The sequence below is a fragment of the Biomphalaria glabrata genome, chromosome 10, assembly GCF_947242115.1.
Source record: "Biomphalaria glabrata chromosome 10, xgBioGlab47.1, whole genome shotgun sequence".
In the NCBI taxonomy this organism is placed as follows: Eukaryota; Metazoa; Mollusca; class Gastropoda; family Planorbidae; genus Biomphalaria; species Biomphalaria glabrata.
The window spans coordinates 39739475-39766380 of record NC_074720.1 but is presented as its reverse complement, the minus strand read 5'-3'; the positions used below and the strand labels follow the sequence as shown (position 1 = coordinate 39766380).

The 26906-nt window shown below is 35.0% G+C and overlaps 1 protein-coding gene across 1 annotated transcript in view; it reads right to left on the bottom strand.

The window, feature by feature from the left end:
- The window catches only part of LOC106066030 (A disintegrin and metalloproteinase with thrombospondin motifs 2-like), a 35709-nt gene extending 9120 nt beyond the window's left edge, over positions 1 to 26589 (bottom strand). Inside the window, exons 1-12 of the mRNA XM_056043456.1 lie at positions 26432 to 26589; positions 25262 to 25482; positions 24198 to 24293; positions 23934 to 24075; positions 22655 to 22938; positions 21255 to 21332; positions 19540 to 19715; positions 17414 to 17460; positions 15727 to 15838; positions 14087 to 14257; positions 11573 to 11711; positions 7958 to 8065 (exon numbers count right to left, since the gene is read on the bottom strand). Of these exons, the coding sequence (XP_055899431.1) occupies positions 7958 to 8065; positions 11573 to 11711; positions 14087 to 14257; positions 15727 to 15838; positions 17414 to 17460; positions 19540 to 19715; positions 21255 to 21332; positions 22655 to 22938; positions 23934 to 24075; positions 24198 to 24293; positions 25262 to 25482; positions 26432 to 26522 (1665 nt within the window). The 5' untranslated portion in view covers positions 26523 to 26589. The remainder of the gene's footprint in view (positions 1 to 7957; positions 8066 to 11572; positions 11712 to 14086; positions 14258 to 15726; positions 15839 to 17413; positions 17461 to 19539; positions 19716 to 21254; positions 21333 to 22654; positions 22939 to 23933; positions 24076 to 24197; positions 24294 to 25261; positions 25483 to 26431) is intronic.
- Positions 26590 to 26906: the final 317 nt, after the last annotated feature.

Genomic DNA, 26906 nt, shown 5'->3' with positions numbered 1-26906 from the left:
ACGAGTTAGGAAATATCCACACACTAGACATAACCTAAACATAAGATCTATTGTTTACACACCTAGAAATACACACAAAACAAACGCGAAGAGTCCAGAAATATCTACACACTAGACACAGGCGAACATTCCTAGACATAAGACCTTTGCTTTTCTGAATGATCCCCAGCTTCGGAAGCGAAAAAGAAAGGCAAACCCCTGCACTAAAAAAAAATGACGTCTTTCTTGTCTGCTTGCTATTGAAGTATCCTAGAAATCTCCAACAAAGACCGCGTCACAAATGAGGAAATAGGAAACAGGAGAACCTCTTTGGCAAGTGTTTATCTAAAACTTTATGGTCCTACGACAAAGTCCATAGAGCTCGCAAAGACCCTCCTGCAGGGAAAAGAACAGCAAAAAAAAAAAAAAAAAAAGGCAGACATAGAAAATTATGGCAAGACAACATAAAAGAATGAGCTGTCACTGAAAGATATTCTATTCAAGACGACAGACAGAGACGAATTGAGAGAGATAGATCATGTGTGATGCTTCAACGATATAACAGATAAAGTATTAGTCTTATTCAACTTCATCTAATCATTATAAGTTTTGTTGTTGTTGTATTTTTATTTAGCAGTATTATTTTCGTCAAGAAGATATACTCGTATAAAACGAAAACCAACGCTCAACATACACAATCCTCTAACATAAAAAAACATTTTTAAAAACTTGTAATTAAAGTCGTAAACGATGGTAGGGACCACCATAGAATCTTGTACGGGGCATCCATTAACTAAAGTCCGGCCCCGATAAGTGTGATGTTGCCTATTCAGGCTGTCCTGAAGTCAACCAATTACTCTGCAGGCGTTTGGGTGTAATTGTTCGGGTGTATTCCGTGTAGTTGACCAACAAAACATATAGAACAAACAACACCTGTTTTTAACAAGTGAAGAGATGTAGTCAACGATGATGAACAAGTTTATATGGATTTATTCTGATAAAAGGCCACAGTAGAAGTCTCTGTCACTAAACACGTCGTTACCCTGGAGTGTTCTATCGCTAACTGATTTTCCGGTCTCTAACCCAACATATCCCAAACGTCACTAGTCCCGTTCAATATGCGTCTCCTATGGTGCGTCGCTAAATAACTAACCTATATAAATAAGGTGTCTAACAGATTCCTCCCCCCCTTGAAAAAAAAATATGTCAATATTTTTCCACTACTGTCAAGTCTTACAAGGGCATTTGCAATTTAAGGGGAAGACAACAAACATAAAATCTTGACATCTTCATCTTGACTTGACAGTTCCTCATATTCATGTCAATGTTCATAACATTCTAGAATCATCTTCATTAGTACACAGTTCATCATGAAAGAAAATGTGGCATCTTATGGACACGTCACACGTCACAAGCGTTCTTCACTGGCAGTAATCTGATAAAATACAATATTTCAAAAAACAATTATAGACTTTATTTACACATTCAATAAATTTTTTCCTTACCACCCTTTTATACGCTTTTGTCCATTTTTCTTTTATACTCACCCTTTTCCATAGAACTAACTTTCGTCAATGATATATGAAATGATTCACACAAAAAAAAAAATATCCATACTTACTTTTAAATGCTTAACATCAAATTTACTTATCTCCCTTTTCCATAACATATAAATGGTGTCAATATATTAATATATATTACATACTCAATATAATCATAGTTTATTTACAAAATTATTTCACTTCAATGTCATTCTAGACAATAGATCAGCTACAATATTTACAGATCCACTAATAGCTTTCACTTCAAATTTATATTCCTGTAGTGCTAAGAACCATCTATAAACACGACTGTTTTTCATGCTCTTTTGCTGTATATACTGAATAGGTTTATGATCAGTTAATAATATGAATTTCCTTCCTATTAGATAGCTCTCTAGCTTAGTAATTACCCATATTACAGCTAAGGCTTCTCTTTCAATGACACTATATTTTTTCTCTGCCTCTGACAATTTTCTACTTACATATAATATAGGATGTAAGTTATCATAGTTCTGCATTAAACAACCACCAATAGCATTACCAGATGCATCAGTTGTGACATAAAATATTTTGTCTTTATCGGGTAGTCTTAATATTAACTCATGACTAAAAACATCTTTAATTCTGTCAATAGCTTTCACACATTCCTCATTACAGACTACTTTTTGAGGTTTTCCTTTTTTAAGTAAGTCATTTAGTGGATTCACTATTTCTGCTAAGTTCTTTATAAACTTTCTGTAATAATTTACTATTCCCAATATGCTTTTAATTTGTCTTTTTGTTGTAGGTATTTCAATATTAAGTACTTTCTTTATGTTATCTTCAATAGGGCTAATCATGTTGTTATTTACTTTATGTCCTAGAAAAATTATTTCCTCCAATCCTATTTCTACTTTTTCTGCTTGAATTGTAAGTCCACTTTCTTTTATTATTTTGAACACTTCTTTTACATCTACCAAATGTTCCTCCCAACTATTATTAAAAATACATATGTCATCCAAATAGCAAATAACATTTTCTTTGTTTCCAATTATCATGTTCATCATTCTATTAAATGTGGCAGGTGCATTTACTAATCCAAAACTCATATAATTCCATTGAAAAATACCATATGGTGTTACAAATGCTGTGTAAGGTTTAGCATTTTCTGTTAAAGGTATTTGCCAATAACCTTTAGTTAAATCTAATTTAGTAAAAAATTTTGCTCCATTTAATTTATGTAAAATATCCTCTATATTTGGCATTGGATATGGGTCAAATTCTGTGATGTTGTTAAGTTTCCTATAATCAATACATAACCTTATATCTCCATTCTTCTTTTTGGCTATCACAATTGGTGAAGCATAAGGAGATGTTGATGGCTCAATTATACCTGATTCTAGTAAATTGTCTATTTCTTTCTTTACTTTGTCTTGTAAATGTAGCGGTATTCTATATGGCTTAAGCTTGATAGGTTTTGGGTCTGTTACTTTAATGTCATGTTTAATAATATTAGTTTTTCCTGGTATGCTGGAAAAAATTTCTTTGTATTCCTGTATTATTTTAGTTATATCTTTTGACTTTTCCTTAGTTAAATTATTAAGATTAATCTTTTGCCAAGTTTGATTCTCTTTTGTTTCTATTACAGGTATTTCCTTAATATCATTTTCATTGTGATTTTCATTTGTTATTATCATCAAGCATTCTTCTCTTTCTGAAAATTTATTTTCTATTTTCTCCTGAATGTTTTGTATCAACTCATCTTCTCTATCATGATATAGTTTCAAATTATTTATGTGATATGTTTTAATTTTCCCATTTATTTCAATTTGATAATTCACATCATTAATTTGTTTTATCACCTTAAATGGACCTTTCCATTGTTTACCAATTTTATTTTTCAGGTCATTTATTAATATTAATACATTGTTTCCTACTTCTAGTGTTTTCAATTGTCTTTTCTTATTTAGATTCTCATGAACACTTTGTTTGTATTTCTTATTGTTGTTATATGCTTGAGTCCATATTTCTTTCAGTTCTGTTGTGATTGTTGTTTTACTGTCATTATTTAATTTATTCTCATTGTCTATTAGATTTTCTTTAAAAACATCTAATTCATCTCTAGGTTTTCTTCCATGTATTATTTCATATGGTGAAAATTGTGTTGCTTCATGGATGTTGTTTCTATGAGCAAATAGTACATAGTTAATGTAATGATCCCACTTGTTCTGATTATTCTGAATTATTTTTGTTAGTGATCTTTTTAATGAACCACCATATCGTTCACATAACCCGTTACTCTCTGGGTGGTAAACCGAAGAGTATATGTGTTGTATATTGTATTGTTTAGTCCATTTCTTAAATTGTTCTGACTTAAACTGAGATCCCTGATCACTCAATATAATTTTAGGTATACCATGTCTTGTAATTACTTTTTGAGTTATGGCATTAATGATATTTTCTGTACTTGTATTTGATAATGGGATTGCCTCTGGATATCTACTAAACATGTCTATTACTGTTAGAATGTATTTGTTATTATTTTCAGTTTGAATTAAAGGACCTATTAAATCAATAGATACTTTCTGAAATGGTTCTGTAGGTTCATCCATTTCTTGAATAGGTGCTTTATTCACTATGCTTTTGTTAGATCTCTTTTGACATATGTCACATGAGTTTATGTATTTATTGATTGTTGCTTTCATTTTGGGCCAAAATACTTGTTTTGACAAATTCCTATAACATTTCTTTACTCCCCTATGTGCTGCTAAATTATTATCATGTGTCATGATTAAAACATCTTTCCAATATTTCTGTGGTAAGACAAGTTGTTTTATTTTCTTGTTATCATTACTTGTTTGTCTAAATAATATTTTATTCTCTATACAAAATTTCTCCATTGGATTATTATTGTTTTTATCTGATATTCTTGAATAAATTTTCCCAATAATATTGTCATTCATTTGTTCTAATGCAAATTTGGGTATTGTTTCTTTTTCACTTTGAGATATTTGTGTTTCAAGACTATTTTGTGTTTCATTTTCTATCTCTCTTTCCTTAATATCTGTATTTTCTATTTGTATTACATTACTGGTTTCTTTTTCTTCATCATTACTTATTACATTTATTGTATTTTCCTGTTTCTCATCTTTTTTATCCATTGATCTTGTTATTATCATACTTGTTATATTTTGTGTTTCTATGTTTTCATGATTTTGTCTTATGTTTTTGTATTTGTTTTGCCAGTCTTCTAATTCTTTTCTTGAACATTCTTTAACTCCTTTTATGTTTCCTACTAACATATCATATCTCATTTCTGGTATTGCAATGCCATCACAATAACCAGTGAAAAATGGAGTTTCAATGTACACCCTTATAGCTTTAAATTCCCTTACAGTGCCATCTGCTAATTCTACTTTCCTAGTAAACCCTTTATACCAATGAGGTTTGACAAATTTAGTTTTTACTGCCAAAGTGTTACAACCTGAATCCCTGATTAATTCCACCGGAATTCTATCTACAAACCCTGGGTACACTGCAAAATTATTCCTATTTCCTTCCATGAAATATACCCTATCTGTACCTTTATTTTTGTATTCCCTACTGTAACTCCTATTTCTATAATTTCCCCTGTCATTCCTATCTCTACTCCTATATCTACTGTTATTTTGTTCATTGTATCTATTTCTACTTCCAGACCTACTATTCGCTCTTCTACAGTTAGCTGCTATATGACCTTTTCCTTGACATTTAAAACAGGTTATTTCATTATATTTTCTATTTCCACTATTTGATCTGTTTCTATTTCTACTTCTATCAACATTTTCTTTGGTGTATCCTATTAAATCTACTTTGCTCTTATCCCTATCAGAAAATGGTTTATTTGGATAGGCATTTTTGTATACTCTCATTATCTCTGTTATTTCATCTATAGTTTTTGGATTTCTTTCTCTAATAAAAGATTGTAACTGAGGATCACATTTATTTACAAAGTTGTCCACTAGAATAAAATTTTTTAATCCTTCATAAGAGTTTGTCACTTTTTCTAATTTTACCCACTTATTGAAAAAATCCTTTTCCATATTAATAGTAGTTTGGGGTTCTATTCCTAATGATGGTATATTGTCAAAATATTTCTTTCTAAAAGTTGTAGCATTATGACCATAGGCATTCAATAACTCTCTTTTTAAAACCTGATAGCTATCATCAATATGATGGTCATGATTTTGGCATATTGTTAGAGCTTGACCATGAACAAAGTCTATCAGTATTTCAGACCATTCTTCTTCAGGCATATTAAATGTAGACATTTTTGCCTCATATCTTTTCAGAAAATCACCAATGTCATCCTTCTGTTCATCAAAACTTTGTATCTTCCTCTTTAGCCATGTCTGTGAATTAGGGTTGTCTCTTTGAGTGGTATAATTATTTGAGTTATTTGTGTTATTTCCTTGTTCAGTTTGGGCTCTGGCTTGTGCTGCGTCCAATCTCATCTTCTCCATTTTAGCTTCATGCTCTCTAATTTTTTCTCTTTCTTTGTCTTGCCTTTCTATTTCTTCTTTCTGTCTCTCTATCTCTTGACTTTTTTCTTCTTTCTGTCTCTCTATCTCTTGTCTTTTTTCTTCCTTCACAACTTGCTGTACATAAGCTGCTAAGTCCTTTCCTTTTAACTCCATGGCCTTTCCATCCTGCATAGCTGCTTCCTTAACCTCCTTAAGGTCCACATATGATGATGTAGCCATTGTATTTTATTTTCACCCAAATTTATATATTTTTACTTAGCCTATATTGGTTATGGCTATACTTTAAATTTATTTTATATTTAGGTTTTTACACACTTTTATACAAGTTTTAAGTGTTATGTCTCTATCTATAGATTTAGTAAATGTATAAATCTAGTCTGAGTTATTATGGTTATATTCAAATCTGTATATTAGGTCCAGTATCACACAAATTTAAATCTAGTATATTATAGTATGTATAATAATACCTTTTAGATCTATAGTTAGTAGACGACTACTGACAAATAACAGTCTCTTGACGGCAACTTGATCTGGACGACTGACGAATAACGAATTTCTTGACGATGACTTGATCTGGGCTGACGAATAACGGCTTTCTTGACGATGACTTGATCTGGGCTGACGAATAACGACTTTCTTGACGATGACTTGATCTGGGCTGACGAATAACGGTTCTCTAAAAATAGTTCACTGCTTCTGCTGCTACTCTGGTAGTACGACGAAGTTTGCTGTTGTACTCTGCTTCACTAGAACAAAATGTCCAATGTAGACTGGGTGAAACCAAGGTCACCTCCGACGACGTTCCGTTACACGATTAACGGTTTTCAACGAAATTAAGTGGATGTAGCTGTTTCCACAACTTCAATATCAGCACGTCTAGATATCGTCTAGACCGACGTATGCTAAATATATCACTGTTCAGCAACGAAAAATACGATTTTACTAACCTTCCAAAGGTTAAACACAGTGACCGTTATAAAAGTGGCAAGCAACCGGTTCAATGAGCAAACTGCTCCACAAGAATCTCTCCAAGGGTAAGACGACAGAGCGATTTCGATTTAGTTAGCTACCAAACTTGTAGTACTCACAATACTTCTGACAGCGAGCAAACTGTCCTTCTCGAAACTGACGAGGTAAAACTTGATACTCGATGTGGCTCCTATGACGAAGAAAAAATATGTCCAACAGGTTCACTAACGATCTCTCACCCGTTATGAATGAACGGTTTCTCTGGTTGTAGGTCGATTCAGCATATGAAGATCAGGCTTTGATAATATACTGGTTAAGTCTACTCAACCCGACGTTGCGATGATTACTGTCCTGACGAAGGTCACCCTGAGTTAACGGCTCGTTGAACGTGCGATCAAACAGGCAATGACTGCTTGTAGATCCAGAACAAAGTCACTCTGCGATGATGCTGTGTTCAGCCGTACTCCGATGAAATCTTATAACTTCGAGTGTACGACCCTCACCTGAGTAAACGTTCTGCTTCGAGGTCCGGTTCGATGTTCGGCTTCATCAGGGGTCCGGCTTCGAGGTTCGGGGTCGCCACTGTGATGTTGCCTATTCAGGCTGTCCTGAAGTCAACCAATTACTCTGCAGGCGTTTGGGTGTAATTGTTCGGGTGTATTCCGTGTAGTTGACCAACAAAACATATAGAGCAAACAACACCTGTTTTTAACAAGTGAAGAGATGTAGTCAACGATGATGAACAAGTTTATATGGATTTATTCTGATAAAAGGCCACAGTAGAAGTCTCTGTCACTAAACACGTCGTTACCCTGGAGTGTTCTATCGCTAACTGATTTTCCGGTCTCTAACCCAACATATCCCAAACGTCACTAGTCCCGTTCAATATGCGTCTCCTATGGTGCGTCGCTAAATAACTAACCTATATAAATAAGGTGTCTAACATAAGATAGAACTACGATTTACCTTTCTATTCCCACACGATGTCCCCATCAATGCCGGGAAAGTGTAGCACAGATCATCACTTGGCTTGTAGCACCACAGAGAAGTACACATGTCAGAGGCGTTTCCTAGCTAAAAATAGGAAAGGGAATAATGTTCGTTTACGTAACTATACCGTGTAAATTTGTTAACTAAATTAAAACGTTAAAAGATTCATTAACAAGCAATATATTTTTAAAATACTTTTTAAAAGACAAAACTTATAATGAGTAAAGCGAAAGCACCGTTCAAATACTGCAATATCTCTCAATATCGTAAGATTTACCCGCTATTTTTCCATATAAAATATAATTAATTAACACTAATAAAATGACTAATTGGTCATTTTTCATCGACAATGTACATAATTTCAAAGTGATCCGAGAATTAGAGGTGAGAGATAAAAAAAAAACGTATAAAAGAATTCACCCAGACAGACGGAGAGAGTTAATATAAGCTATGTAAATGCTTCAGGCTCAGCATCTTACTTACTTATAAAGGTATTAGGTGTAAGAATTAGAATACTAGTAGGCTAGAATGTACATGCAGGGCCGGCCTTTGATAATTGGAGGCTAAACGGCGAAGTGAAAATGGTGACCCCAAATAAAATTGAAAAACAAAAATTAAACAGCGAAAAAATAAAATTACACAATTTATCTCAAACCTAGTGTACTACAAGAATAACATTGGGCACAAGTTTCGCTATTTCTTCTCTAAAAAAAATTGTTTAGTCACGTGTGAGGAACCCACTAATCAGAAGCCTAGTTTGCCTATTGCTAAGGCCGCCCTGGTACATGTATTCATTAAAAAGATAATCTCGAAACCAAAAAAGAAGCATATAGCACAGAAATTGATGACGCAAAAGTATAAGGAAGCGAGAGTTGTTAGTAAACAAAATTAAGAAATGAACTTTGGCGCTGGACATTCTGTACCTATTGAGAAAACAATATGTGCTGTTACATGTAATATTTGGCACATTGTAGTAGGCTAGATAGCTAAGGTGATAGTAGCGCTAAAATAGACAATTTTATGTGTTTGATCACCAAATTGGTTATTTTTTCTCTCTTAATTTTCATTTAAATAACAGTTGTTTTTTTGTAGGTCATCGTCACCAGAGCGAATCAAAGTTAACGGTGCATGGAATCTGGACTGCTAGAAAAATTTGTAATAACTTTTGGGCATGTTTTTTTTTTTTTTAAAAGATTTTTACAATTCCTTCTTTTACCTTCCAAACTCTTCATGGCTGGCACCTCGACACTGGACGGGTATTTGGAAAACGGCTCTAACGATCATCCTAGTACTTTGACAGTTTATGCATATTTAACTCTTTCTCTCCGTAATTATTTACCACATTCTAGTGGAATCAACGCTGATATCGTCAGTTAGGAGAGAAAGAGTTAAAAAAAAAGAGACTACCAGATTGACTTCAACGTAACAACTCTGGTTTGACTTCTGGTTTGACTTCTGGTTTGACTTCTGGTTTGACTTCTGGTTTGACTTCAAATTAAATTTGTCTTGCCTCTTTTGCTTTAAAAAAAAACACTTTCAGCGGGAATTCCCGCACTCGACTCAAATGTTTCTTTGCATTCAGTTGAATGAATAAATAGATGTATATGAACAAATTGAGCACCGTCTTCTGTAGAAATTTTTATCTTGACTGTTAATAGAAGAAGTTGATTGTGCGAAGCTAACTTGAAAGGTTCCTTGCAATAATGAAGCATCACAAGAATCAAGTAAAATAACTTATAAAGCGATTATTTTGCTCTTAACAACTAATGAATGTTTGACTTAAAAAAAAAAAAAGATTTTTTTTTTATCCTGCTCCAATCTCTCCCCTTCCAAAAGAAAAAAAATCCTTGTTAAGCGAATGTATAAATCTACTAGACTTTAAAATAGTCTAATGATAGCCATTTCGATTTAGACTTACAAGATGGTGGGCAAAATGTTAATGAACATGAATTTATTAAACCATTATTAAACTCTTGAAGGAATAGGGCCTTAGTAAGTAAAACCCAAAGACTTATAGTCTGATCAAGATAAAGATTTCCTAGTTCTCTAATTTTAAATTATTTTCTATTTATGCTTTAAAAAACTATAACGGTCAAACTAGAGTTTTCCCAGTGTGGCCAACGAGCTAGGAATTCTTTTACCATCTATATACATCAAGTGTCAAATTTAGACCGTTTTCGAGATCCGTGTCCACCCCAGTTTTAGGTATGAGTTCTCACGAAGTGACTAGTTGAATAGAGACATTGTTAAAAAATAGAATGGGAAATTACAGACCATCATCAGGATTTTTTTTTTTACAAAGCTTATATCAACTCACTCTATCTGTCTGTCTGTCTGTCTGTCTGGTAAAAGTGTGTACACTTCATTTCTCCCACACCCATTCTCGGATCAATTATTCATCGCATAGACAAGACTAGAATCAGTTTTAAAAAGTTAATAAATTAGTCAATTAATTACTTGTAATTAATTATTTTGTTTGACACCAACTAGGGAAGCTAATCCTTCAGTATTCAAATATATGGCTAAATTTGTTGGGTTTAGTCCCCTTAAATAATTGAACACGTTATATCTCCCACACGCATTCTCCGATCAATTTGATACTTTATTCAACAATTATTTATTGTACCAAACACATGAATCAATTAAAAAAAAAACAACTAGTCAATCAATTAATCGTAATTAATTGTTTTGTTTTTCCGGTTTCTGTAGCAATAGTTTAGTGATGTCAGGTTGCTAGCCTTACGATCACCCCTCCTCCTTTACCCGGGCTTGGGGGACCGGCAAGATAAGGTGTACCCAGGCGGAGTTACACAGGATTAACTCTTACTCTCCGTAAGTATTTACCAGATTCTGGTGGAATCAACGCCGGTATCGTCAGTTAGGAGAGAAGAGTTAAGTCAGTAAGTCAATTATTTTGTTTGGTATCGAATAAGGGAAAATAACTTGTACGTACATTATTGATAGATATAGTTTTAAGGGCAGAGTTTTTCCCCTTTAGATAAGCTTTTTTTTTAAGGATTTTTTTTTTTTTTGTTTTTTTTTTTTTAGACTTTGCATGTTTGGTTACTTGTTTTTATATCAACCTGAAATATCATATTTGGTTTTACTCTCTTGAATGAAATCACTCCACTGTAAGGAAAAAAAAAGTTCCCTTTCAGACCTTGCGATCTATTGGCAGATGAGGTTAAGGTCATCTGTTTTTGACCAACGGTTAACGAGCAGGGTGTCATGTGGCTTAACACATGCGTTTACATCAAAGCAAGTTTTAATTTGGCCTCTGTGGCACAAGTGCCGCATAATCCACTTGGCTATCGATCAAGGAGCTAGAGTTCGAATTCTGACGAATCGAGCTGAGTTGTGCTTGCTGAGACAGCAAGGAAACCTCCAATATGTCCGCAAAAGCGATTGGAATAGAGCGCTCTGAATATGAACGAAAAGTAATTCTTTAAAAAATTTCTCCATAGGGATACTAACAAAATGCCATATTATCACATGTAACTTATGAGACCAGTATATATATATATATATATATATATATATGTACCAACACAAAATCAATAAATTGATACTATTATGCACTAAGAACTGTACCCTGCAGTCAAATGACCTCTGTCCGTATCTTAAAGTGCACTGCTGATTCGGAGGGTACTCCAGACCTAAGAGCCGATCACTGACATCTGGAACCTGACCAGTGGCGATCAAGGTGTCAGAGAGACACATCTTTCCTGATCTAACGTATCAAAAGTATTTATAACAAAAAAAAAAATATGAGTATATACTATCTAATTAACAATATGAAAAGGAGGGAGGGGGAGTGATGGGGGTATCTGTGTAAATGTTACGTGGTCGCTTTATAAATACATTTAATTGTTTAAAGTATGAATGGATACTGTATGAGTTGAATTCAAACACTGGCTCAATAAGAAGATTTTATAGTTATCTAATTTTAGTTTCAAACTTTTAAGCCACGACCTAATCCTCTACGCAGTGTATAGAGGGGGATAATCTAGTTTATACCTCCACATCTGTCGAGTAAAATTTCTTTCCCTTGTTCGTTCCCCCCCCCCATCCCCCCGAAAAAATAGAATTAGCAATAGTTAATTAACTGATTGGTTATTCTTTAATACTGATTCTAGTTTTGTCAGGAACAGAGCAATAATTGTGCATACATTTCAACTTGATCCAAAGTTGGGTGAGGGAGAAATAACGAGCATATATAACAGTCTCTTATTAGTCTTATATTGTCATCTCAGTTCGTTTTACTATTAATAGAGAATAGTTGTAAAAATGGGGTATTTTTATGAAAAAAAATGCTTGCATATTTAATTTTTTAAATTTCAGAAAAGAAAAAAAGTAGCCTTTGCACCAGAACTTTGCAAGATCTAAAATATTATAACCGGATTTCAATATCTTTTTTTTTTCGATCTAAACGGGACGGACAGACAGATATAAACGGCCGGCCGGAGAGACTACACAAAACTAAATAGCCGCTATTCTCCGCTCCGAGGCCGCTAATTAGAAAGATAATGTAACTTAAATCTTTGATAATTTCTACAACGATTTAGCTTTCTTCCTAGAACTAAGCCAAACGTTTTATTTGTGTCTTAAATTAAATGAAACACATTTTTGGACGTTTATTCTAAGGGTTAAATTGAAGACAGAAAGAAATCAAATCACAACCAGGTTTTGACATAAATAAACAAAACAAAACAAAAATACCCCCTCTCCCCAGGCCTCCACCTAGACAGATCTTTGGCTAGCATTAAAAACTGGCTTAAAATATAAAGCTTCCCCATATAGGAAAATACAATCAAAATTTTTGAAATTAATTTAAAAAATCAGCAATCAATTGCAACGGAGACATTTTCGATAACAGAAAAAAAAACAACAACAAATAATCGATTTTAGGATCACCGCTGAAATGTTCGGTGGTGCGAGCATCTTGGTCGTCATCTCTCCCAGTCTCTGAGCTCTGGGACTCTTTGAATAAATTCTTCAGTGGACGATAGAGCAGATGAGAAATGACATGCCATCCCTTTTATCACAGCTTGACCACTCTCAAGTTCTCCTTTTTGTGAGTTTCATTGTATCTCGATTATGTCAAGAGTCATATTTTAAAGATTCCAAAATAAGTCATATGAACTTGATCCAATTCCAACTTCCTTCGCTCCTTGAATGTTTAGATGAGCTTGTACCCACAATTACTAAGATATAGAACTCTTCATTGACTTCAGGCATTATACCGCGGCATATCAAACATGCACTGGTCAGAACTTTATTAAAGAAATCAAATGTCGATCAAGAGTATCCCGGTATCAAATCTACCCTTTCTGTCAAAGCTTCTGGAGCGCATTGTGTTAGCGCAAATTCTTTCTCGTCTGCAACGGTAACGTCTCTTCGAAGAATGTCAATCTGCGGACAAGAAATGCCGTAGCACAAAGACAGCAGTAGTCAGTGTACTAAATGACTTTTCAACACCAAAGTAGGTCACATATCAATCATTTCCATGCCGGACTTGTTCGCAGCCTTTGACAATGACAAAATGATGACCAGAGTCTCTGCCACTTTTGGTTTCACATGAATCGTGGTCGAGAGGCTAAGTGCGCTTGAACTTGGCTACCTAGAAGGGGGCTCGAGGTTCGACACTCGACTCGGGCAGAGTTGCGTTTACTGAGCGCCTAAAGGCGGCATGGAAAACCAACTCCTAGATACCCCCTTCCCCCCACTGGTCCACAAGTGAGATTGGACCAAAAGCGCTCCGAGCTTGCTATAAGCATGAAAGTCGCGCTATTTAAAAGCAATAATAATAATAATAATAATCGTCCTAAAATAGACCACTAGCATAAAAGAAGACTATTGATATGAACCATTAGCATTTACTGATGGCTGTTGATATGAACCAGTAGCATAAAATATGACTATTGATATGAACCACTAGTATTAAACTATCACTATTGATATGAACCACTAGTATTAAACTATCACTGTTGATATGATCCACTTGCAGTAAAAGATGACTGTTACTATGAACCACTAGTTGGACTATCGATTGATATATACCAAACTTGTACCTTACAGTTTCGTTTGAGAACCACTGCGACTTACGAAGTGTTCCTCAAAGTCTCGACATAGGTGGTAATCTCGGCAACGCTGCAGTTGGAGAACCGCCAGGGATGGAGTTTTTTGGCCTCACCTGACCAGGTAAACAATGGCGCCATCAGATAAAAGTCATCCGCCTGACAGCCTGGGGACATTCCATCGTGCAGAGCAGACAAACTAGATCAAACACAGCACATGCATTAAGTAGACCAACAAATATCTAGATCAAATACATAGTTCAAAAGAAATAAAAAACCAAGAATAACATATAATTTGTGTGTCTACTTTTTCGAAAAAGGCAATACCTGCTTTATACAAATTATGTAATATTTTTCTCTTCATAACTAATGAATAATAGATTTGTTAAAAAAATTCAACATTTTTTTTAACCCACACCACCCCCACCTCTTTCACAAGGGAACATCCAGGTTAAGCGAAGGCATAAATCTACTCTACATAATAATAGTCGAATGATAGACCTTTAGATCTAGACCAGATCTAGAGTTTAAAGCTAAATGCCCACAATGTTCCTGCACATTCATTTGTTAAACTCTTGAAAGGACTTCATTCACCAATCGTAAACAAACAACATTTAGCCACGTGATTCTATATATCTTCGATACAAATCATGTAATACATAAAGGCTGTCACGTGATACGCATTTTTCATTGTTTTATCAATATCATGACGTGGCTAAATGAGTTTATTTACGATTGGTGAATGAGGTCCATTCATAGGGCCATAGACATAATATTATATCTAGGTCTAAGGAATAGGGCCCAAGTGTGGAAATACTCGAAGATGTAGAGTTTGTCCAAGACAAAAAAATTTCTAGTTCTCTAGCCAAGTTTAAATTCATTTGTATTTAGGCTTTGACGAGCTAGTAATTCTTCTCACAGCGATTTACATCAACTTAAAGGCGTTGTGGTGGATTGGTAACGCGCTTGGCTTCCGAACCGGGGGTCCCAGACTCAAATCCTGGGAATGACTGGGATTTTTACTTTCAGGATCTTTAGGGCGCCTCGTGAGTCCTCAAACCTTTAATGGGTACCTGACATAAGTTCTGGGAAAAGTAAAGGCGTTTGGTCGTTGTGCTGGCCACACAACACCCTCTTTAACCGTGGGCCACAGAAACAGATAAACTTTAAGAGCATTGCGTCCACCCACCCTTAGCTCAGGCTCCACTCCGAAAGTGTGACCTGAATAAAGGTATTGTAAAAATATCTTGATATTATTGTTTATTTTTTGACAATCTGATACATCAAGAAATATTTAAGTAGAATAGGCCTACTGATGCCGAGGAAATGATTGTATCATAATAATTTTTTTTTTGGCTTGCTTGATTTATTTGATTTGTTAGTTCTATTGTATAAATTGGTTAACTATTTTTTTTACATTTTATTGTACCAGAGACAAATCTTGGATTGTAATGATTAATAAAGTTATAGCAAGCTTAATTGAAGCTAAGATTCATTTTGTGGACTTCAGATTGTATTGATTTTTAAACAGATTATTTATTCTAATTGCTCAAAAAAGATTGCATTAGTTTTAAGTAAAACGATTTCTAAAGCGTAATTAAATGTAAAAGCCTCTCTATGTTTTTAAGCCCCATGTCTGGCGCTAATGTATGATGTCTACAAACTCACCTATGACCAAGCTCGTGAGCGCCCGTGAACATGGCGAAATAGTCTCCCAGGTCCTCAATAACAGAGGAGCTCGTGCCGTCTGTCCTGCACAAAGTGCCCACTGCTGCTAAACCTGGACAATTAAGAAACAAACTTACAACAATTATAGTTTTTAATACATTCCTGTTTTTTTTTTACAAAGCTTATATAAACTCACTCCGTCTGTCTGTCTGTCTGTCTGTGGATTCTTTTACACTTTTTTATTCTACCACTTCCCATTCTCGGATCAAGTTGAAATTTTCACAATTATTTATTGTCGATGAAAACACAGGGATCAACAAAAAAAAAACAAGGTTACAAAGACAGTTTGTGTGGAAACACAAACTCAAAATGGGCCCCCGAAGTGGTCCATTTAGGCAAGTAAAAAGGCAGGTTTCAATATTTTCAGAAAGAATATCAGAATGAAATTCTATCAAAGGCTAATGAGAGAGAAGAATGGAGAAAGAAGGTTGACTGATCTTGCGTGGTGCCCCAACAGTCCAGCATACCAAAGGTAGGTGAAAGTGAAGGTGAATCTAGATGTGAACCTGGCCTAACTGATTTCATATAATGATTATCTTATTGATATAATTGTTTTGGTAAGGGTCATCTCTTATTTAAAGCCTCATAAAAAAAAATTTCGGAAAAAATGTTAAACAAAATTCTTAATCATGTCTTTGGCTATATTTGTACCACTTATAATACATGCCATAATATGAAAAAAACTACTTATTAATAGTTGTTTTAAATTATGTTCCACTTATATGCATATTAAATAGTTTTTTCTCTCTTTGAAAAAAATAATAACCATTTTTTGTAAATGTACTAGTTAGTATGACATAACTGTGTAATACATTGAAAAACAAATTAACAAAAAATCTAAGACCGTTTGCATAAAAGTGTTAAAAACATGGCAGAGATGTATCTCCCTTATTGAAAGCCTCTTGTGTTTGTTACTATTAATAGTGAATAGTTGTAAAAATAGTGTATTATTATGAAAAAACTGCTTGCATAGTTGATTTTAAAAATTAAATTTTTCACTTTCATAAAAGAAAAAAGTAGCCGTTGCATCAGAACTTACAAAGGTCTAAAATATCATAATGTCGAATTTTCAATATCTTTTCTAGTTTACGAGATCTAAACGGGACGGACGGACGGACAGACATTCCACACAAAACTAATAACGTCTTTTCCCCTCTCGGGGGGCCGCAAAAATTAACCAATCAAATAGTGGTAAACAATTTTAATTTCTTCTTGTAATATTTAGAGATGTCAGCAATTGAACAGTGCGCTCCCTTCACTCAATATAAGCTTTGTTTTTCAAAACGTATTAAAAAAAATATCTTGTTTGTTTAGATTCAGTTTAAGCCCCCGTGACCTTGTCCCCACCATCCCTTTTTATGGGAGTGAGAGTGAAAGAGAGGGTTGGTGATGACACGAGTCATTTCGTTATCCACACAACGTCATTAAGCGATGCCAAGTCACATTAACTCTTTCTCTCCTTACTGGCGATACCAACGTTGATTCCACTAGAATGTGATAAATAATTACGGAGAGAAAGAGTTAATACGTGGTCAGTGACCTATGACACACCTGACACAGAAGCCACTAAACCAGCTTCTAACATCAAACCCTACTTGTAATATACTTAACCACTGACTAGTCTGACCTGTTATTCCGTTATTAGGCTCAGGATAAGGACTCCACAGGTCTGACCTGGAAATAGAAGTGATGTGATTAGTCTTAACTCTTTAACCATATTTAAAACCACTCTATAATTCTCAAAATGTTGTCGTGCTCCTGTATTTAAAAATATTGAGAGACAATAGCAAAATATTATCAGATTAGATCTATGTAAAGCTAAGCTTCTTATGTATGTATATATATATATATATATATATATATATATATATATATATATATATATATATATATATATATATATATATATATATATATATATATATATATATATTTCCCAGAACTTTTTAGGCAAAGTGTCCAGAAGAAATCACCAATGACGGTGTCCTGGGTAGAGCATGCTGTCAGGCATCCAAAGTTCTAAACTATTATCAACTTGGCTAGACAACACAACAGAAACATACACATAAATAGAACAGACACAACATAAAAAGTTCATTCAGTGACTACACACAGGCATCTCGGTCCTTTTCATGTTTCCTGATCAACGAGTGGCGGTGATATAGCCTGACCGAGTGAGGTACGAAGGAGTTTTTGTACCGCTCTGTTCTTGTTTTGATTGATAGCAGTAGCCCACTTTGCGAGGACTTGACGTAGTTCTGATGGAGCGGCTGGCCGTTGTCTTCCAATATTTTTTCGATTTTTCTTAGACACTTTTATTCAAAAAGTTCCTTTAAATGTGGTAATGTTGTGAGTGTAATTTTTGATGTCCATTTTATGATGTTTTCTAGACGGTGCAACAGTTTAGATGAAGCGTTGTCTTGCCAACAAATTATTCCGTATGTTAGCAGATTTTGTATATTCTCGCCGTAAAAAGTATTTAGGATCTTCTTATTTAGTTTAAAGCTATTGAGTTTGTATAGGAAAAATAGTCGCTGGGCTGTTTTCTTTGTCAGAGATCCAAAATGGTCTTCCCATGAAAGCTTGTTATTAATGATAATGCCTAGATATTTATTTGCCTTCGCTTTTCCTATAGATGTAGTGAATATTTGCAGTTCACGTATAGTTAGTTTTTTCTTTCTGAAATCTATTTTAAGTTCTTTAGTTTTTGTTACATTCAGTTCTAGAAAGATGTCGGTGCACCAGTTTGTAAACTCTTCTATCGAGCCTCGATACTGTTTCCTCTTCTGAAATAAACCCGACTATGTCAGTATCATTAGCGAATTTAATGACTTTAACTGAGTCATAGATGCTTCTTATGTCATTAGTGTAAAGAGTGTACAGTACAGGAGAAAGTACACAACCTTGTGGAGCACCCGTACATAGTACTCGAGTTGACGATTTAGTGTTGTTGACTTTAAAACATACTGGGGCCGTTGGGTTAAAAAGTTTAGAACCCATGCTTGTACGTAAGGGCTGACATTTAAGTTACTCTGTTTATCATTAGATGTGGCTGTATGGTATTGAAAGCCGAGGAGAAGTCTACGAAGAGGACTCGTGCATATGTTTTGGGTGTATCAAGATGCTTATAAAGCTTGTCCATAAGCAATAAGATTACATCCTCAGTTTCCCTAGCCGCTTTATATGCAAATTGGTGAGGGTCTAGGCTGTTATTGGGCTGTTCAGCACAACGACAAGCTGCCTTTACTTTTCCCCAACTAATGTCAGGTACCCATTTAAGCTGGCTGGAATCAGGGGCGCACAAAAAATCCCGAAATAAAAATTCCTGGATTCAAACCCCGAGAATCTCCGGTTCGGAAGTCAAGTGCTTTACAATCAGCCGCCTCGCCTCCTGAAGCTCGTAGTCGAGGGATGAACTTATTCGAAATGTTTGATCTGTTAGGTTTTAACGTGTCCGACTTGTGTTCTTTTTCTTATTTTCTCTCTCCCATTAAACTAAATTTTGGTCCAAATTTCGGTCCCGTTAGACGGAATGTTGGGGCAAATTTTGATCCTATTTAACGGAACTTTGATCCAAACTTTTTTCCCATTAGACGGAATTTCGGTCCAAATAAGCTGATGACATCAACCGTACATAATTTGTTTCGATAATTTAGAATGCGGTCCGAATTAGCGACTGATCTGATTAACCGGTGGTCCAATTAAACGTATTCGACCGAACATCTTGTTGTAAATAGTTAAATTTTATTTTACCCAATAAATAGCATGGCGTGATCATAAGGATAGCTCATTTCTCTTCCTTGACTTGAGTTTAAAAATTCCCAGAAGCTATAAATTGCTGTGTAAGCGTTGACGGTTCCTTTCAGTGAAAAACTCAAATTCTGATACATGGATTCGTTGTTTGCTGGTATCGGGAGCACGGCAGGATCCTGGATATATAGAGAGAAAGAAGAAACACGAGCAATTATAACATCAGTTTTAAAAGTGCATTCTATTAGATTTAGAGCCTAAATGAGGGGCTTTGGTTCTACACTACTATTTAACTATTAATACGTTTTTAAAATTGTTATTTATAAGTCAGAAAATGAAATGGCGAAATTCAGCTTGAGCCTCCTGCCCTGTAGACCAATGCGGATGTGTATATCCCTACTTTGTGAATCGAACTGTACAGTGATTTGTAATGTTAGTTGGCAACTGTGGTCTTTTAATAAAAGGTCTTTGATTTGGTTATCGGTCTATTGATTTCAAAATGTCTCTCAATATCTCTTTATATATATAAATCCGACAGTATGGTAATTTGTAATGTTAGTTGCTAACTGTGGTCTTTTAATAAAAGGTCTTTGATCTGGTTATTGGTCTATTGATTTCAAAATGTCTCTCAATATCTCTTTATATATATATATATATATATATATATGCCTATATATAGTTAGGCCTACTATAATAAACTTTATTTTGGAAATGCCATAGGTAATTGTACTGAAATGTCCATTAGGTTAAGTTTAAACTGCAGTTTGTCAGAGATTATAGGCCCTTTGCCCCCAAACTAGGTTATAAATCATAACATTTCGCTCAAACTATAATTTTAAGAGTAATACAAAATAATAGGTATAGAATGAAAGTTCCACCACCACACACAAAGCTAGACTAGCCAAGACACACACACACACTCAAGATGTGTTAGGGTTATGTTATACAGAGTTCTGTTTATGTTTTTTTTAGCAGTACAAAATTATCTCCCCTTTTGCGGCTCTACACCACTTCAATAAGAGCAATAACCCTGCATTTTAAATGGCGCATAGCCTCTTGGATAAAGTCAGTTGCAATTAAGACAAAACAAATAAAAGACTGATGAGAGATGCAGCTTATCTTTTAAACAATTACGATAATAATTTGTTTCTTTTGTATGCTTTATATGTAGTGTTTATAGATCTATGTAGTGTTTATAGACGTATGTAGTGTTTATAGATTATTGGAGTTTTTATAGATCTGCTAAGTTTTTATAGTTCAATGTATTGTTTACATGTAGTGTTTATGATGTATGTAGTGCTTATAGATCCGAGTAGAGTTTATATATCTGTGTAGCGTTTATAAATCTATGTAGTGTTTGTAAATTGATTTAGCGTTTATAGATAGATGTAGTGTTTATAGATTGATGTAGTGTTTATGAATTTGTTAAGTTTTTATAGTTCGATGTATTGTTCACAAATCGATGTAGAGTTTATGATCTATGTAGTGTTTATTGATCTGTGTAGAGTTTATAGATCTGTGTAGTGTTTGTAGATCGATGTAGTGTTTATAGATCGATATAGTGTTTATAGATCGATGTAATGTAGTGTTTATATATACAACAGACAAAATTAAACAACTCAATAGCTTTCTCTTTAGATTTCTCTCATTCGAAACAGACTACTTTGTGTGTGTGTGTGGGTGTGTGTGTGCCTCAATACTCTCTACAAGAGTCTGACCTGGAATATAATTATTTTAGTCAGTCGAATTCTAATCTGGAAACTTGTAGCTGGCCATTCTTGATAGATGAGGTCAATCTATGAGGAAAACAAAGGAACATTTTTTTTGTTTTATAATTAATAGCTTAGGTACAGCTAACCTATGGGCTTACATCTATAACATCAGGATCAGCCTTAGGCGTAGGTGAACTAGGCATAGGTAAACTAGGCATAGGTAAACTCGGCATAGGTAAACTAGGCATAGGTAAACTAGGGAGCCACCTAAGACCTACAATTGCGAAATATCGATCAATTCTTAAACATAGTAGAGCTCTATGCCAACGAGCCTAGCTCAATATCTTGATGGAGAGAGAGACTCTAGGTTTATACACTTGTTAGACTACATACTCTAGAAGACACATCTTGCTTCCTTTTGATGAAAAAGAAACTTTATTCTGAGTCTCTTTTGTTGAAGGTTAATAACATCTGCACGAATATGTTTAAGAAGCTTACGGAGCCCCAGTTGACTTGAGATATAATTCTCTTTAGGAATTTCAGTTAATTATTGGCTTAGATCTAGACTCAATTAGATTTCGAATACATTTCATAATTTTATTATTTCGTTGTTTATTTATTTATTTTTATTATTTTTTTTTTTTGGGGGGGGGGGTTATCAAATTCATTTCGCCTCCAGTTACCATACTATGATAACTATCTATACCAGTAGGGCATTACCTTCAATTCCGAAGATTAAGGATGAGTGCAAATATTTTACATGACCACGACTCTATGACGTACTCAAAAATGAATGGTAATGTCTTCAATTCTCCAAGATTTAGAATGAATGCAGTGTTTCACATGACCACGCAAGCTCAGTTACGACCTGCATATTTGACAACATCTGAAGCAGACACCATTAAACGAATATCTTCCACCAGTTTTGCATTATATATTTTCAGCCAATTTTTTAATTTTTTTTTACTGTTTTCCAATACTTCACATGTCTGAAAAGGTGTTTAATGAGTCTTCCCTATGGTCTCCTAATAAAGAGCTTCCTGAAAAAAAAACTGCTTTCATAAGTGATTTAAAAAATTAGATTTTTCGCTATCAGAAACGAAAAAAGTAACCATTGCATCAGAACTTTGAATGGTCTAAAATATCATGATATCGGATTTTCACTATCTTTTCTAGTTTACGAGATCTAAACGGGACGGACGGACGGACATTCCACATAAAACTAATAGCGTTTTTTCCCCTTTCGGGGGCCGCTAAAAATGTTTCTAAATTCACAACACCATTTCGGCCTTTCTAGTTCACACATTTGTTAAATTTAAATGTTATCAAGGAGCTCTTACATTAGACTCAGACACATTTACATTAGCAGACAATGTCTTCTCACCTATATTCATCAAGATACTTACTCCGGTAAAAATGAACGCAAAATACTCATGTATTTTACTCAAACAAGTCATGGAATCATTGTGTGATCTCTCAAGAAACCGTTGGTAGCCAGTGTAGTCCAGAAAGGCAGTGACGTCAACAAAGTAGGTCGGAGCCTCGTCTTGACGTTTGCGTCTCGAGATCTCTTTCAAAAGGGTGACGTCTGAATGTTTTGTATCTTCTGACTGTGGAACACTCTCTGTGTCTTCCTGCTGTAAGCCAATCTCTCTGTCATCTAATGCCTTTGACTCAACATACTCAGGAGCTTATATTAGAAATAAGAACACTATATTATCACATCGTTCAAGAAAACTACATTGGTAGGACATTAGCTAAGAAAACTACATTGGTAGGACATTAGCTAAGAAAACTACATTGTTAGGCCATTAGCTAATAAGACTACATTGGTAGGACAGTAGCTATATAAACTACATTGGTAGGACATTAGCTAAGAAGACTACATTGGTATGACATTAGCTAAGAAGACTACATTTGTAGGACATTAGCTAAGAAGACTTCATTTGTTGGACATTAGCTAAGAAGACTTCATTTGTAGGATATTATGTACTTAATCTGCGGACGTAAATAAAGATTTTTTTTTATTGAAGAAGATAAGTAAATGTAGATTCAGTGGAACTCAAAATAGGCCATGTGCGGGACCCAAAGAAAGATGGCTGACTTGTCGTATGATATGCACTCGGAACTGTCGTCACTGTTTCCTGATTAGAACCCTACCCGCCGCCATTGATAGCCATTGATAGCCGTCTGTTATTAATTGCAAAAGTGGATTTGCAATGTTAGTCCCGTTTAAAAGTGCTGGTGTTTCCCTGACAGACCAGTCGGGAAAATGACAGGTTTAGATGACGCAGGTTGTTAAAAGATCAACATTGATGCGCCAATCGCTTCAAATACAAAAACAAATTCGAATAAAATACTCAGAAAGTGCAATTAGAGCATGGAATGGGTTGCCTGATTCAGACATGAATTTAAGTCATTGGTTACCATGCATGACTAAATGCATGACGCGTATGACGTAATCATCGTCTTTGTTTGAAGTAACGTCTGTGTTATATGTGTTCATATGAAACAAACCTAAACAAAAACAAAGAAGAAATGTTGACGTTAAACTTTTTTGAAGGCAACTAAGTGCAGAATAAATTCTTTTGCTTACAACAGCACTGTCAGTGCCAGGGACTTGACAGTAGTGTCAGTTTCAAGGACTTGACAGTAGTAGGTGAAGTTAAAAAAAAATAAACTTACGGGCAGTAACTCTTTCAAACGTCTCCTGCAATTGTGTCTGCTCAATGTTGTACACGAAACTATGAACTTCAGAGATCGCCTCCCTTTTCCTCCTTGTTGGCGTAATAGAGTAGGTTGTAGAATTCCAATGGAATACACCTTTCTAATAAAAACATTCATATGAAACCTATAAGATAAAATCTATATCTTTTATACCTCTATCAATTAAACTATTTTTTAAGAGTATTATATAGAGATTTTAAAATTTCAATTCAAAATAATTACTTGGATTTTAAACATCTGCGGACTTTTCTCGCCGACACTGACGCTCGTAACTTCCATGACAGCTAGTGAATTAATGTCTTGATAATAAACAGGTTTCTAAATAATGAGATATACCAGGCTTATATATTAAACACATTTCATTAAACTAAGTAACAACACATATCAAAGCAAGCGTGTCTAATTTTTCATAATATTTCATTCAAATCGACTGAATTAGTGAAAATAATACTCTATTTCAGATCAAATCAATCTTTTCAGTCGACAATCAAATCACATCAATCAAATCAACCACTCATAATTGTAATTACGACGTTTGATATACTCATAAATATGTTAATGACTACTTAGTATCATCGGTGTATAAATGACGTCACTTTGTCAGTAGCCTGAGACACTTAAGACAGTTTGCAGCACCCAGTGCTACACCGAGCAGGACCTGCAATGTCGCGGATCTCAAACTGTATAGGGGTAGAGATGTTCATTTGAGCACATCGGCTGCGAAGAATGTGTGGGAACTGATGTGTGGGGACATCGTTCCGACCATAGCAAAGGACACATCTTATTTTAATGAGAAGATCTATAGCATTTTTACGACTGAATGAGGCCCACCCACACACACAAACACAAGTGCCCCCCCACACACAAGTGCCCACACACACACATACAAGTGCCCACCCACACACACACAAGTGCCACACACACATGTCTCCACACACACACACATACAAGTGCCCCCCCACACGTGCCACTCCCACACGTGCCCAAACACAAATGCCGCCAAACACAAGTGCCCACCACACACAAGAGCCCACCACACACAAGTGCCAACCACACACAAGTGCCCCCCACAAGTGCCCTCACACACAAGTGCAAAAACACACAAGTGCCCCCACACACACACCATACCCCCCCCCCACACAAGTGCCCCCACACAAACACAAGTGCCACACACACACACAAAAGTGCCGCCCACTTTGTCTCATTAAATTCATAATAATTTGCTGGTTACTTAGTCTTAGTGACTTCACCAATCCATCAATCGATAAGTTAGTCTTCCAGCTCACCTCACCAGTCACAGGCTCCTCACGTCTGATCACCCTTTCACCTTCCGTGCCAGTGCTCAGGGTATAGATAGGAACATCCGGGTCAAGCTGACCTGCGCGTGTCAGTCGCAGACGAGCTGAAACATTGTTCTGTAGCGTAATATTGACTTCTAACTCATCGGGCATGTGTACGTCATGACCTTGTGGATCATTAGCGGCTGTTATTGAGATTTTAGCAGTTACTGAAACAAATAAGAAACCGATAACTAAATGCAAATTTTTGGGGTAAATATGTTGATTGTGTATGGTGTTTATGATGATTGTGTATGTTGTTTATGCTGATTGTGTATGGTGTTTATGTTGATTGTGTATGGTGTTTATGTTGATTGTGTATGGTGTTTATGTTGATTGTGTATGGTGTTTATGTTGATTGTGTATGGTGTTTATGTTGATTGTGTATGATGTTTATGTTGATTGTGTAAGGTGTTTATGTTGATTGAGTATGGTGTTTATGTTGATTGAGTATGGTGTTTATGTTGATTGTGTATGGTGTTTATGCTGATTGTGTATGGTGTTTATGTTAATTGTGTATGGCGTTTATGTTGACTGTGTATGGTGTTTATGTTGATTGTGTATGGTGTATATGTTGATTGTGTATGATGTTTATGTTGATTGTGTATGGTGTATATGTTGATTGTGTATGATGTTTATGTTGATTGTGTATGGTGTTTATAACATTTGGAATGAACTGTAAGAGAATAAAGATTTGAAAATTCTTCATACAACTAACAAGACGACCAGAAACAAGCAAAATAGAAGAAAAAATAAGATAAAAAAACAAAGCTGATCTAAAGGCAAAAAGCTACAAATTTACACCAATATTTATCAATACTGTAAAATTTTGTTCCTTTTTCTATATCAAACAAAAATAATTAATCACCACTAATATATTAATAAATTGGATATTATTTTTTTAGTATTCATGTTTTGTTAGGGACAATGAATAATCGTGCAAAGTTTCAACTTGATCCGAGATTGGGAAATGGGAGAAAAAACGTGTACAAAATGTGTACCAGACTGAGTGAGTTGATACAAGCTTTGTACACAAAAATATTCATAGGCTTAATGTAATGTATACAAGTAAAATAGGAAGTGAAATTTAAAAACAAAAAACATACAAATAGAACTCACTTTGATAACCTACACAGAAAGAGGCTACAAAGAGCAAATGGAATATAAACATTGTCGCAAAACTGACAGAATGTCGTAAACTAAGCAACATTTTTGTGGCTGTTTTGAGAATTAGAAACAGTTCACACTACATGGTACTTTACAGACCAAGTCACACAACTGCCATCTTGGAGAATGTGACTTATCACGTGACATCATCAATGAATATTTTGTTTATTCAACGCATTATAGACTCGGGAGTGTCGTCCTAATGTACACAGGCAGTTATGCAATTCAAACAAAAGCTCAAGTTTCAAATCCTACTCTGTAATAGCTTCGTCTTCTCCTTAACTCTGCTCGAGTCGGGTGTTGAACTTAGCCCCCTTGATAGGTAGCCAATATCGCTTGATAGGTAGCCAACACCCCTTGATAAGTAGCCAATACCTCTTGATAGGTAGCCAATAACGTTTGATAGGTAGCCAAAACTCCTTGATAA